The sequence below is a fragment of the Tachypleus tridentatus genome, chromosome 5 (assembly GCF_004210375.1).
Source record: "Tachypleus tridentatus isolate NWPU-2018 chromosome 5, ASM421037v1, whole genome shotgun sequence".
Lineage (NCBI taxonomy): Eukaryota > Metazoa > Arthropoda > Merostomata > Xiphosura > Limulidae > Tachypleus > Tachypleus tridentatus.
The window spans coordinates 58,196,197-58,210,994 of record NC_134829.1 but is presented as its reverse complement, the minus strand read 5'-3'; the positions used below and the strand labels follow the sequence as shown (position 1 = coordinate 58,210,994).

The 14,798-nt window shown below is 33.6% G+C and overlaps 1 protein-coding gene across 1 annotated transcript in view; it reads right to left on the bottom strand.

The window, feature by feature from the left end:
- Positions 1–390: 390 nt before the first annotated feature.
- Positions 391–14,798, bottom strand: part of LOC143250377 (synaptophysin-like) — a 51,449-nt gene continuing 37,041 nt past the window's right edge. The window contains exons 3-5 of the mRNA XM_076500822.1: positions 3,732–3,853; positions 2,117–2,197; positions 391–484 (exon numbers count right to left, since the gene is read on the bottom strand). Coding sequence (XP_076356937.1) covers positions 391–484; positions 2,117–2,197; positions 3,732–3,853 — 297 coding nt within the window. The remainder of the gene's footprint in view (positions 485–2,116; positions 2,198–3,731; positions 3,854–14,798) is intronic.

Below are 14,798 nucleotides of genomic sequence, written 5' to 3'. Positions count from 1 at the left end.
AGGAAAAAAAGAAACCGTAAAGCTTTGTATCCTAGTGGTGAACCCATATAATGACTAAAATCGACCAGACCTTAATCTCTCTTCACCAAGAGCATACTAACATGGCTATATAATTTATTTTTTTCTCAATGGTACGGCAGCCTATGATTTAACATTTTTAAAAAAGTTTATTTCCTTCAGATTTCAATCTGTTTGTTTGTTTTTATCTAATGGTTAGTAACTTATGGTTTTAACTTTTTCATGGTTTACATCGAGTTCCCTGTAATTTATCGTCCAGGGATGGTTGACAGTTCCAATACAGCATGATGTATGGGTTGGAAACTTGTAACATGAGAACTGCGATTACTTTGGTGTAACCTATAATAAATACACATTTTCAGACCTCGTAATTCAGGCAAGAAGGGCCTCGCCCATAGCATTAGGATAAACGTTGGTAGCACCCGCATCATATAGAATTCCCGTGTTTGTATGTCCGTCTGTATGTCTGAATGAATAAATTATTATAAATCACTCTGGCATTAGTTCTGAACATCTTCTACATGAATTGTGCAAGGAATAAATCTTTACATTTTACTGAAGAAAGATTACTCGAATTATTTGATGGAAAGCGAAACCTAATAATGAATAATAGAGCCATGGCAACAGCTGCAAACATCGTAAATGAACGTTTCGAAATTACACATATTACATCTTCAACACATTTATACAATTATCTTTAGTATAATTACTAATATAAAGATACACTGAATCGTGTTACCATGTTATAGAAAAACACATTATAAATTCGTCGCTTAGCATGTAGATTTACCAAAGGTGAAGTATTTGTAATTCTAAAACGTTCATAAGGGTGATTACAGTTCCGCTGTTCACCCTCAGAAAGATTAGTAAATCTGCTCTTTTACTAGAGAGAGATCGGTGAACATATTTATAAGCTGTAGCAAGCAAGGTTGCTGAATGTATCCATATTTTTACTGAAGAAAGGGATGGTGGACGAAACTATATGTTTTATTGACGAAAGATTTGGTATATATACCGGAATCAACATCATGGTGTGAAATGTAAACGGTCCAACAATCATCAGGCGACGACATAGGATAATTTGGCATTTCTAACAAGCTACAGTAAACATAACTGGCTACTTAACTCCAGTGATACCTAGTTACCTGGACTACCTTCAAGTGACAGCTTAACTTACATCAACGTGGCAAACCCACCTAGTTACCTGATTTACATCAAATTGGCAGATACCTAGTTACCTGATTTACATCAAACTGACAGACCCAGGTGGATCTTACCTCAAGTGACAGATCTACTAGCTGGACTTACATCAAACTGACAGACCCAGGTGGACTTACCTGCAAGTGGCAGATCTAGCTAGCTACCTGGACTTACATCAAACTGACAGACCCAGGTGGACTTACCTGCAAGTGGCAGATCTAGCTAGCTACCTGGACTTACATCAAACTGACAGACCCAGGTGGACTTACCTGCAAGTGGCAGATCGCTAGCAGCTACCTGGACTTACATCAAACTGACAGACCCAGGTGGACTTACTGCAAGTGGCAGAACGAAGTAGCTAGCTGGACTTACATCAAACTGACAGACCCAGGTGGATTTACCTGCAAGTGCAGAGATCTAGCTAGCTACCGGACTTAACATCAAACTGACAGACCCAGGTGGACTTACCTGCAAGTGGCAGATCTAGCTAGCTACCTGGACTTACATCAAACTGACAGACCCAGGTGGACTTACCTGCAAGTGGCAGATCTAGCTAGCTACCTGGACTTACATCAAACTGACAGACCCAGGTGGACTTACCTGCAAGTGGCAGATCTAGCTAGCTACCTGGACTTACATGAAGGTTTCTGTTTACCAGAAAACGTTCTAGTCACATAGAATATGACATGTTATATCGATACTATTAAAAGTTTTGATTAAAACCGCTTAAAGCTGGAACTTTTAAAGTTTATCAAATGAGAAAAAAAGTAAACTCAGCACAGTAATTGGCAACCGCTTGATCATTTATGTATTTTCGTGACAAATAATGTAGAAGAGAATGACCCTGTGGAATATAAGAAGGCCAGAATACCAGTAGCAACAAAGAATTCCGCACTACTTGAAAAGTCGTAGGAATCTTTTCCGTGGTGGTGTTATAAGTCCCGTCGCATTTGGTACAACAAAGCTGGTATAACGCAGCCTATAAAAACAACAACAAATATAGCACCAAGCGATTTTCAATATTTATTAAATTACATTTTACTTTTAAATTCAAAGTTTATTTCAACTATAAACATTCGCAACTCTTATTCACTGAATACACGAATAACACATATATTTGCTATTCTACAGTTTAGTGTTCGGAACAAGATGGTTCACAAAGCGTCTGATCTGAGCCTGTGCACCACTATGATGAATAACATGTACAACCCTTAAACGATTCGCCAAGAGTATAGCTGCTTTGATTTTATCTTTGCTTAGTCGTATGGTAACTTCTGGTTCGAAACTTGAATACGAACATGGTCAATCCTACATCTCAATCTTCGACTAGAGTGGTCTCAGAGTTGCCAGTCGGTGGTGTTGACTAGGTACCTTCCTTCTAAACTTATTATTTCAAATCTAAGAACGACAGCACATGTAGCTCCAAACTCAGAGCTTTGTGGAAATTTTAAAACCACATTTTAACAGCGCTGTGTGAATGTGCAGTGGAGGTGTTTTTACTGTATATGAAATTGAGGTGAAAATAATATTTAATTAAATGTTATAGATAAACGTGTGTGTTCAAAAATGCCTTTTTATCATTGTTTTGTACAAGTAGATTTACTTTTTAATAGCAAAGTGACATGCATACTAATTTAAAGAGTCGTCTTCAAATGTTTTCTCATGAATTATTTACAACGTAAAAGAATAACATCACAGTGCCCTAGATGGTGCACGTTAAATCGAGCTTCCACGAGCTCTTGACGTCATTTGAAATTGATCCATGGAAGTAAGTGTTTACAGTGGTCGTCCTTAACCATGTCGTTGTGCTTCATCCCCTGGCGGTACGAAGACTCCACCATCGGAGAGAGCTGTATCTTAAATCACGAGTTAACTGAAAAATCACAAGATTACTCAAACAGTTAATTACAATCGTCTATCGCAAATCACAGTAAAAAAAAAAAAGGTGCCTTTGCACTCTTATGTATCAAGCAAGATAAAATATATTACTTGAAGGGATAATAAAATTGCAAAATAATTCAGATCTAACTAAGCCCACACCATAATTATCCTTAATTTAGAAATATTGATTTGACAAAGAGCAACCAGCTATCAGCACCTGGCTATTTTTAAACCGAAAAGTAGTGTTAGGAGTCACTCTTATAACGCCCTTATAGGTGAAAGTGTGGACTCTGTTCACGAGAATATTACGGCTCGAACCTTCGACCTTCCTATACTCATTTTCACAGCTAACTATCAGTAGTGACAAGTGCAACAAATCAGGTATTGTTTATTATGAACAGGGTTTACTGATCTTAGTAGAAATATGATTTCTGTCTATAATTTGGACATTACGTTTGGGGGGGACATACATAACCTTGTAAGTTTTGGGGAGGACATACATAACCTTGTAAGTGAAACTTTGCCATTCCCTGTTTACATATCATCATCATTACAGTCACAGGTAAAACATATTATTCTACGCAAACAACAGATTTTATTTAATACAAAATCTTTGTTACTTTCTGTCTTACCTGAATGGATAGCCAAACTCATAATCGATACTGCTTTCTCTTTCGGTTGTCATGCACTGCACTCGTAATGAAGACTTGGAACTGAATCCAGCTGTTGAAGTAAAGGCAAGAATCGCCATCACCTTAAAGAAACACGATGAATCATCAGTGGAAGACGTAATTAAAAGTAGAATGCAGCTAACAACATATCTACGTAATGTGGAACAGTCTTGGAAGAAGTGGGAATACGTTATCTGGTCTGGCAACTTTAAATTGATTATTGATTTTATTAAGTATCGTTCGCCCTCGACGTTTGATTTTGACGTTGTAAAACACAAGAAATAACAAAATCTGAACTTCATTCCCTCTCGTTGGTTTTGAATCCCAAAATTGCGCTTAAAGCCATTTAAATGTTAATGACTTGCATATATTAATTATGCAACACATAGCTGCGTTACTGCAAATTAAAATTAACTACTAGAATTTATAAAGCCTCTCAAATAATTCTCGCGTGATATTTTGTGTGTGTAGTTTATTTTAAAGCGTAATACGTGAAAATGTACATAGCAAACCGTGAGTAAAATTAGCTAGGATAATTATGAACAACAATACGTATTTTCATAAAATATATTTTATTCAAAAGAGTTTAAATCAAAAGGTGTAATGACAAAAAAATTAGTACCTAACTAAGTCGTTACAAAATGTGGTTTGTAAAGTTACAGCAAGGTCACATTGGTTTGTCTGCTCTGTCCACAGAATGACATTAAACCCTGATTTCAGTGTTCTGACCCCTAGATTTACCTCTCTGTTCTACCTTGGAACGAAATAGAGTTGCAATATTTTCACTTGTAGAATTTCACTTGTAGAATATCTATTTCATTGATGACAAAGGCTGTTTCTGCTTTAGTTCTGTTGTTGTGCTTCTTCGTACGTATTAATTTTCTAGTATCTTTCCTTTATCAGGTGCTTTATTATCCACGTTTTCGCAATTCATGTCCCACGTGACATTTTCATGTAAAATAATGCATTCTTGGTTATTCGAGCCATGTATTCAAAAACAACGACGGGCTGAGCTTCAGGTAACAGTTCTAAATGTTGCTCCAAAAGGCACTGGTGTTTCACGTTGAAACTATCTTACAGGGGTTGGAAGGTCGTTTATTTGCGGATGAAATAGAGTTGAATGAAGACCTAAAGACGAAAGGCGGAAGATTTTCGAAACATCGTCTTCTACACTCGTGTTTCTACAGTAGACAGTTACTGTCCGTTCAACCAACTTTCTTCGTGAATACTTTACCTATCAAAGACGTTCCAATATTGGTGTTACCAGTATTGTTATGGTTGGAGAATGTCCTATTGATCTCCCAGTTTCTGCGTTTCCTAGTTTCACCACACAGCACTTTTTTATGCCAACAGTCGCATTTTTTCCAAATATCGATGAAGGCCTGTGGTTACCATTTCCAACTTTCTAGTGCAAAGGTGGTCGATATCCTGACAGCAGAGTTTGATATAGAGGCTTCTCCTGCAAGCTTGTCAGCTTCCTCGCTTTGTTTAGCTCTGTACGACCTGGAAGATACGTTGCTGTTTTATAGTTACTTTGCTATTTCTCATCCACTTGTCAACCAGTTCATGGAGTTTTATGTCGTAATGAGCACGAATCAGCAGCATATATAACACTAATAATATGACACTGATGTTTTGAATTTTATTGTTTGAAGAAAGTTTGAATGCTCCATCAACCTCCTGCAGAATGTTGTTCCTTCATGATACGATCAAATCCAAATTCACTACCTGGGGTGCCGGAACATTCTGAAGCTAAGATTACAGCTCATTTCCAAATGTACACAGTACATTTCATTGTGTACTGGCAACTCTTCCGCTGCTCTCTTGTGGCTCAGCGGTATGTCTGCGGACGTACAACGCTAAAAAACCGGGTTTCGATATCCGTGGTGGGCACAGCACAGATAGCCCATTGTGTAGCTTTGTGTTTAATTCAAAACAACAACAACTCTCCGCTTTCGCTTAGTCTCTGCGTTTGTGTCTTATTTCATTTTCACAGGTGCTAATGGCACCATATTTTATTCCCACATGGAAAATTCGAAATTATGGTGGCTTTATGGTTACTTTCCAACCATTATTATCTCCGGAGACACCTTTTAGACAATCTCCTGTTTATTTGAAGTTTGCGAGGTTATTGTGATTTTGTTACTACTGAAAAGGGCAGTAGCTCAGTATGGAAAACACAACCTTTACATTTCAAGGTCCTAGGGAAGTGTGCTTGTAAGCACTGTTGATTCCCATGATGGACATGAATTCACGAAGTACGTTCAATGACGATTCTTGAATGGGTGTTTTGTATCTTTCCTATTGCATAGCTCTTGTACCAATCATTGGTAGCGCCCTAATGATAGTAAACTGTACAGTTATAGAAATGTTGGTACACATACGAAAACGTTTATCACAGCCCGAAATAAGCAAGAAGTATTTAAAATACTGAATAAGTCATTTGTTTAGTGTCATAAATTTAGGCCCAGTTAGTGTCCGAATGATTATTATTTTATTAAGCATAATGGAAGTTTGCGAGAGCTAGGACGAGTGTCATGACGTAGGCTACAGTAACAAAAGTTTTAAAATACTAGATAATTTATTCTATTAAAACCACTTTGTTTGCGTTGTAAACATTCAAGGATTGTATATTTCTTTAGAGAAAGCTATACCATTTCCACAATGAATATATTCATACACCACTTGAAAATACACTTCATATGCTTCTGTTGTCTATTGCAATGTTTTAAATATAAAATAACTGATGTATTTGCTGTATTGCTGGATATATCTAAATACCTTATGTGTTTCTGCAGTAAACAAATATTTAAAATTACGTCAAACGTGCGATTATTTGGCCAATTAAGTAAAACTTAATTAAATTAAGTGAAAAGTACGATATATTATATTCAGCAGAATGATTTGAGATATTAAGAAAAACAAAGATTATTAATTTAAACGAACACATTCATATGTGAGTGGAAAAGATTATTTTAAAACGTGGTAATTAATATATTATATCAATATAATGATATTGAACAATATTGTAGTTTAAATATAGTAAAGGATATTTTAATACCAAATGACTCCTCAGTTTTGGCATAGAGATGACCAACAATTCCAGTGGAAAGTAGAACTAGAGAGCCATCAATTTTCCAACAATATTAAAGAACACTTTAATAATAGAACTACATATCTATATTTTCCAATAATATTTATCAAACACTTCAATATTAGAACTAGATAACTATCAATTTTCCAACGATATGAAAGAACACTTCAAGAGTAGAACTACATATCTATATATTTTCAAACAATATGTGTAAAACACACTAGTAGGACTAGATAACTATTAATCTTTCCACAATATGAATAGAATATTTCAATAATATAACACTTCAATAGTATAACTAGATAACTATTAATTTTCTAACATTATTGAAATAATAATAGAACTAGATAACTCAATTTTCCATCAATGAGAAAAGAACACTTCAACAGAATAATTTGATAACTATCAATTTTCTAACAACATGAATAAAATCATTTAATAGCAATAGTGCTTTTGCTGTTTGAAAAGCATTTTGGCTCCGTTTCTTTGAATTAGCCAAGATTAGAACAAGATAATAATACAACCAACCACCCAAACCAACCACTCCTTAGGATCTTCTGATTTAGAAAACAAACAAATTGTTTTTGATACACAATTTTTATTTATCTATTCTTCACACCACTTGTATATTTTCCTAGAAGTATCAAAACTGAAGACTCTCTTTCTTACTTTAGGTTTAAGAGTTTCCTGGTTGAAGTTAACACTTTGTTTATTTTATAAGGTCACTACCGTCCACTCTCAACCATCACAATAGCATAGCGGCATGCCTTCGGATTTACACAGTACAGTTCGAGTTTCGATACCCGTGGGGAGTAGAGTTTAGAGAGCCCATTATGTACTTTGTGCTTAACTTTAAAGAAATAAACAAGTAACGGTCACCAGTGTTTATTGGGCCTCTTCTGTTACATGAACTAATGTTACTTTAGAAAGAGTATTTACATAATTCTTACACTAATAATACTAAAATAATTTTTTTTAATTACACTCGTCAAAAGCATAAATTATCCAAACATTGAATAAGCAAACTTGTTTATATAAGAAGCAGAGTCAGTCATAACGAAAAGAATTTGAATTTAGATTGTTGGTAATAAAAGCTTATCTCCATTATAACGATAAGAATTAAAGTTGTACTATTGGTAACAAAAGGTTATCTCAGTTATAACAATGATAATTAAGGATACACTGTTGGTAACAAAAGGTTATCTCAGTTATAACGATGATAATTAAGGATACACTGTTGGTAACAAAAGGTTATCTCAGTTATAACAAGAAGTATTAAGGACACTCTGTTGGTAACTAAAGCTTATCTCAGTTATAACGATGATAATTAAGGACACACTGTTGGTAACTAAATCTTATCTCAGTTATAACGGTGAGTATTAAGGATACTCTGTTGGTAACTAAAGCTTATCTCAGTTATAACGGTGAGTATTAAGGATATACTGTTGGTAACTAAAGCTTATCTCAGTTATAACGGTGAGTATTAAGGATACACTGTTGGTAACTAAAGCTTTTCTCAGTTATAACAGTGAGTATTAAGAATACACTGTTGGTAACAAAAGCTTATCTCAGTTATAACGGTGAGTATTAAAAATACACTGTTGGTAACAAAAGCTTATCTCAGTTATAACGACGAGTATTAAGGATACACTGTTGGTAACTAAAGCTTATCTCAGTTATAACAGTGAGTATTAAGAATACACTGTTGGTAACAAAAGGTTATCTCAGTTATAACAATGATAATTAAGGATACACTGTTGGTAATAAAAGCTTATCTCCATTATAACGATAAGAATTAAAGTTGTACTATTGGTAACAAAAGCTTATCTCAGTTATAACGATGATAATTAAGGACACTCTGTTGGTAACTAAAGCTTATCTCAGTTATAACGGTGAGTATTAAGGATACTCTGTTGGTAACTAAAGCTTATCTCAGTTATAACAAGAAGTATTAAGGACACTCTGTTGGTAACAAAAGCTTATCTCAGTTATAACGATGATAATTAAGGACACTCTGTTGGTAACTAAAGCTTATCTCAGTTATAACGATGATAATTAAGGACACTCTGTTGGTAACTAAAGCTTATCTCAGTTATAACGGTGAGTATTAAGGATACTCTGTTGGTAACTAAAGCTTATCTCAGTTATAACGGTGAGTATTAAGGATACACTGTTGGTAATAAAAGCTTATCTCAGTTATAACAGTGAGTATTAAGGATACACTGTTGGTAATAAAAGCTTATCTCAGTTGTAACGGTGAGTATTAAGGATACACTGTTGGTAACTAAAGCTTATCTCAGTTATAACGGTGAGTATTAAGAATACACTGTTGGTAACAAAAGCTTATCTCAGTTATAAAAATGAGTATTAAGGATACACTGTTGGTAATAAAAGCTTATCTCAGTTGTAACGGTGAGTATTAAGGATACACTGTTGGTAACTAAAGCTTATCTCAGTTATAACGGTGAGTATTAAGAATACACTGTTGGTAACTAAAGCTTATCTCAGTTATAACAGTGAGTATTAAGGATACACTGTTGGTAATAAAAGCTTATCTCAGTTATAACGACGAGTATTAAGGATACTCTGTTGGTAACTAAAGCTTATCTCAGTTATAACGGTGAGTATTAAGGATATACTGTTGGTAACTAAAGCTTATCTCAGTTATAACGGTGAGTATTAAGGATACACTGTTGGTAACTAAAGCTTTTCTCAGTTATAACGACGAGTATTAAGGATACACTGTTGGTAACAAAAGCTTATCTCAGTTATAACGGTGAGTATTAAGGATACTCTGTTGGTAACTAAAGCTTATCTCAGTTATAACGGTGAGTATTAAGGATATACTGTTGGTAACAAAAGCTTATCTCAGTTATAACGGTGAGTATTAAGGATATACTGTTGGTAACTAAAGCTTATCTCAGTTATAACGGTGAGTATTAAGGATACACTGTTGGTAACTAAAGCTTATCTCAGTTATAACGACGAGTATTAAGGATACACTGTTGGTAACAAAAGCTTATCTCAGTTATAACGACGAGTATTAAGGATACACTGTTGGTAACTAAAGGTTATCTCAGTTATAACGGTGAGTATTAAGGATATACTGTTGGTAACTAAAGCTTATCTCAGTTATAACGGTGAGTATTAAGGATACACTGTTGGTAACTAAAGCTTATCTCAGTTATAACGGTGAGTATTAAGGATATACTGTTGGTAACTAAAGCTTATCTCAGTTATAACGGTGAGTATTAAGGATACACTGTTGGTAACTAAATGTTATCTCAGTTATAACGGTGAGTATTAAGGATATACTGTTGGTAACTAAAGCTTATCTCAGTTATAACGGTGAGTATTAAGGATACACTGTTGGTAACTAAAGCTTATCTCAGTTATAACGGTGAGTATTAAGGATACACTGTTGGTAACTAAAGCTTATCTCAGTTATAACGGTGAGTATTAAGGATACACTGTTGGTAACTAAAAGCTTATCTCAGTTATAACGGTGAGTATTAAGGATATACTGTTGGTAACTAAAGCTTATCTCAGTTATAACGGTGAGTATTAAGGATACACTGTTGGTAACTAAAGCTTTTCTCAGTTATAACGACGAGTATTAAGAATACACTGTTGGTAACTAAAGCTTATCTCAGTTATAACAGTGAGTATTAAGAATACACTGTTGGTAACAAAAGCTTATCTCAGTTATAACAATGAGTATTAAAAATACACTGTTGGTAACAAAAGCTTATCTCAGTTATAACGACGAGTATTAAGGATACACTGTTGGTAACAAAAGCTTATCTCAGTCATAACGGTGAGTATTAAGGATATACTGTTGGTAACTAAAGCTTATCTCAGTTGTAACGGTGAGTATTAAGGATACACTGTTGGTAATAAAAGCTTATCTCAGTTATAACAGTGAGTATTAAGGATACACTGTTGGTAATAAAAGCTTATCTCAGTCATAACGGTGAGTATTAAGGATATACTGTTGGTAACTAAAGCTTATCTCAGTTGTAACGGTGAGTATTAAGGATACACTGTTGGTAATAAAAGCTTATCTCAGTTATAACAGTGAGTATTAAGGATACACTGTTGGTAATAAAAGCTTATCTCAGTTATAACAATGAGTATTAAGGATACACTGTTGGTAACTAAAGGTTATCTCAGTTATAACGGTGAGTATTAAGGATACACTGTTGGTAACAAAAGCTTATCTCAGTTATAACAATGAGTATTAAGGATACACTGTTGGTAACTAAAGGTTATCTCAGTTATAACAATGAGTATTAAGGATACACTGTTGGTAACAAAAGCTTATCTCAGTTATAAAAATGAGTATTAAGGATACACTGTTGGTAACAAAAGCTTATCTCAGTTATAAAAATGAGTATTAAGGATACACTGTTGGTAACTAAAGCTTATCTCAGTTATAACGGTGAGTATTAAGGATACACTGTTGGTAACTAAAGGTTATCTCAGTTATAACAATGAGTATTAAGGATACACTGTTGGTAACCAAAGCTTTATATCAGTTATAACGACGAGTATTAAGGATACACTGTTGGTAACTAAAGCTTATCTCAGTTATAACAATGAGTATTAAGAATACACTGTTGGTAACATAAGCTTATCTCAGTTATAACAATGAGTATTAAGGATACACTGTTGGTAACTAAAGCTTATCTCAGTTATAACGACGAGTATTATGGATACAATGTTGGTAACTAAAGCTTATCTCAGTTATAACAATGAGTATTAAGGATACACTGTTGGTAACTAAAGGTTATCTCAGTTATAACAATGAGTATTAAGGATACACTGTTGGTAACAAAAGCTTATCTCAGTTATAACAATGAGTATTAAGAATACACTGTTGGTAACTAAAGGTTATCTCAGTTATAACAATGAGTATTAAGAATACACTGTTGGTAAAAAAAGCTTATCTCAGTTATAACAATGAGTATTAAGAATACACTGTTGGTAACTAAAGGTTATCTCAGTTATAACAATGAGTATTAAGGATACACTGTTGGTAACAAAAGCTTATATCAGTTATAACTATGAGTATTAAGGATACACTGTTGGTAACAAAAGCTTGTCTCAGTTATAACAATGAGTATTAAGGATACACTGTTGGTAACATAAGCTTATCTCAGTTATAACAATGAGTATTAAGAATACACTGTTGGTAACAAAAGCTTATCTCAGTTATAACGATGATAATTAAGGATACACTGTTGGTAACAAAAGCTTATCTCAGTTATAACAATGAGTATTAAGGATACACTGTTGGTAACATAAGCTTATCTCAGTTATAACAATGAGTATTAAGAATACACTGTTGGTAACATAACCTTATCTCAGTTATAACAATGAGTATTAAGAATACACTGTTGGTAATAAAAGCTTATCTCAGTTATAACAATGAGTATTAAGGATACACTGTTGGTAACATAAGCTTATCTCAGTTATAACGATGAGTATAAAGAATACACTGTTGGTAACAAAAGCTTATCTCAGTTATAACAATGAGTATTAAGGATACACTGTTGGTAACATAAGCTTATCTCAGTTATAACGATGATAATTAAGGATACACTGTTGGTAACAAAAGCTTATCTCAGTTATAACAATGAGTATTAAGGATACACTGTTGGTAACATAAGCTTATCTCAGTTATAACGATGATAATTAAGAATACACTGTTGGTAACAAAAGCTTATCTCAGTTATAACAATGAGTATTAAGAATACACTGTTGGTAACTAAAGGTTATCTCAGTTATAGCAATGAGTATTAAGGATACACTGTTGGTTACAAAAGCTTATAGCAGTTATAACAATGAGTATTAAGGATACACTGTTGGTAACAAAAGGTTATCTCAGTTATAACAATGAGTATTAAGGATACACTGTTGGTAATATAGCTTATCTCAGTTATAACAATGAGTATTATGAATACACTGTTGGTAACATAAGCTTATCTCAGTTATAACAATGAGTATTAAGAATACACTGTTGGTAACATAAGCTTATCTCAGTTATAACAATGAGTATTAAGAATACACTGTTGGTAATAAAAGCTTATATCAGTTATAACAATGAGTATTAAGGATACACTGTTGGTAACAAAAGCTTGTCTCAGTTATAACAATGAGAATTAAGGATACACTGTTGGTAACATAAGCTTATCTCAGTTATAACAATGAGTATTAAGAATACACTGTTGATAACATAAGCTTATCTCAGTTATAACAATGAGTATTAAGAATACACTGTTGGTAACATAAGCTTATCTCAGTTATAACAATGAGTATTAAGAATACACTGTTAGTAATAAAAGCTTATCTCAGTTATAACAATGAGTATTAAGGATACACTGTTGGTAACAAAAGCTTATCTCAGTTATAACAATGAGTATTAAGGATACACTGTTGGTAACATAAGCTTATCTCAGTTATAACAATGAGTATTAACGATACACTGTTGGTAACATAAGCTTATCTCAGTTATAACAATGAGTATTAAGAATACACTGTTGGTAACATAGGCTTATCTCAGTTATAACAATGAGTATTAAGAATACACTGTTGGTAATAAAAGCTTATCTCAGTTATAACGATGATAATTTAGGATACACTGTTGGTAACAAAAGCTTATCTCAGTTATAACAATGAGTATTAAGGATACACTGTTGGTAACTAAAGGTTATCTCAGTTATAACAATGAGTATTAAGGATACACTGTTGGTAACTAAAGCTTATCTCAGTTATAACAATGAGTATTAAGGATACACTGTTGGTAACAAAAGCTTATCTCAGTTATAACAATGAGTATTAAGGATACACTGTTGGTAACATAAGCTTATCTCAGTTATAACAATGAGTATTAACGATACACTGTTGGTAACATAAGCTTATCTCAGTTATAACAATGAGTATTAAGAATACACTGTTGGTAACATAGGCTTATCTCAGTTATAACAATGAGTATTAAGAATACACTGTTGGTAATAAAAGCTTATCTCAGTTATAACGATGATAATTAAGGATACACTGTTGGTAACAAAAGCTTATCTCAGTTATAACAATGAGTATTAAGGATACACTGTTGGTAACTAAAGGTTATCTCAGTTATAACAATGAGTATTAAGGATACACTGTTGGTAACTAAAGCTTATCTCAGTTATAACAATGAGTATTAAGGATACACTGTTGGTAACAAAAGGTTATCTCAGTTATAACGATGAGTATTAAGGATACACTGTTGGTAACAAAAGCTTATCTCAGTTATAACAATGAGTATTAAGGATACACTGTTGGTAACTAAAGGTTATCTCAGTTATAACGGTGAGTATTAAGGATACACTGTTGGTAACAAAAGCTTATCTCAGTTATAACAATGAGTATTAAGGATACACTGTTGGTAACTAAAGCTTATCTCAGTTATAACGGTGAGTATTAAGGATACACTGTTGGTAACTAAAGCTTATCTCAGTTATAACAATGAGTATTAAGGATACACTGTTGGTAACTAAAGGTTATCTCAGTTATAACAATGAGTATTAAGGATACACTGTTGGTAACTAAAGCTTATATCAGTTATAACGACGAGTATTAAGGATACACTGTTGGTAACAAAAGCTTATCTCAGTTATAACAATGAGTATTAAGAATACACTGTTGGTAACTAAAGGTTATCTCAGTTATAAAATGAGTATTAAGGATACACTGTTGGTAACTAAAGCTTATCTCAGTTATAACGGTGAGTATTAAGGATACACTGTTGGTAACTAAAGCTTATCTCAGTTATAACGATGATAATTAAGGATACACTGTTGGTAACAAAGCTTATCTCAGTTATAACAATGAGTATTAAGAATACACTGTTGGTAACTAAAGGTTATCTCAGTTATAACAATGAGTATTAA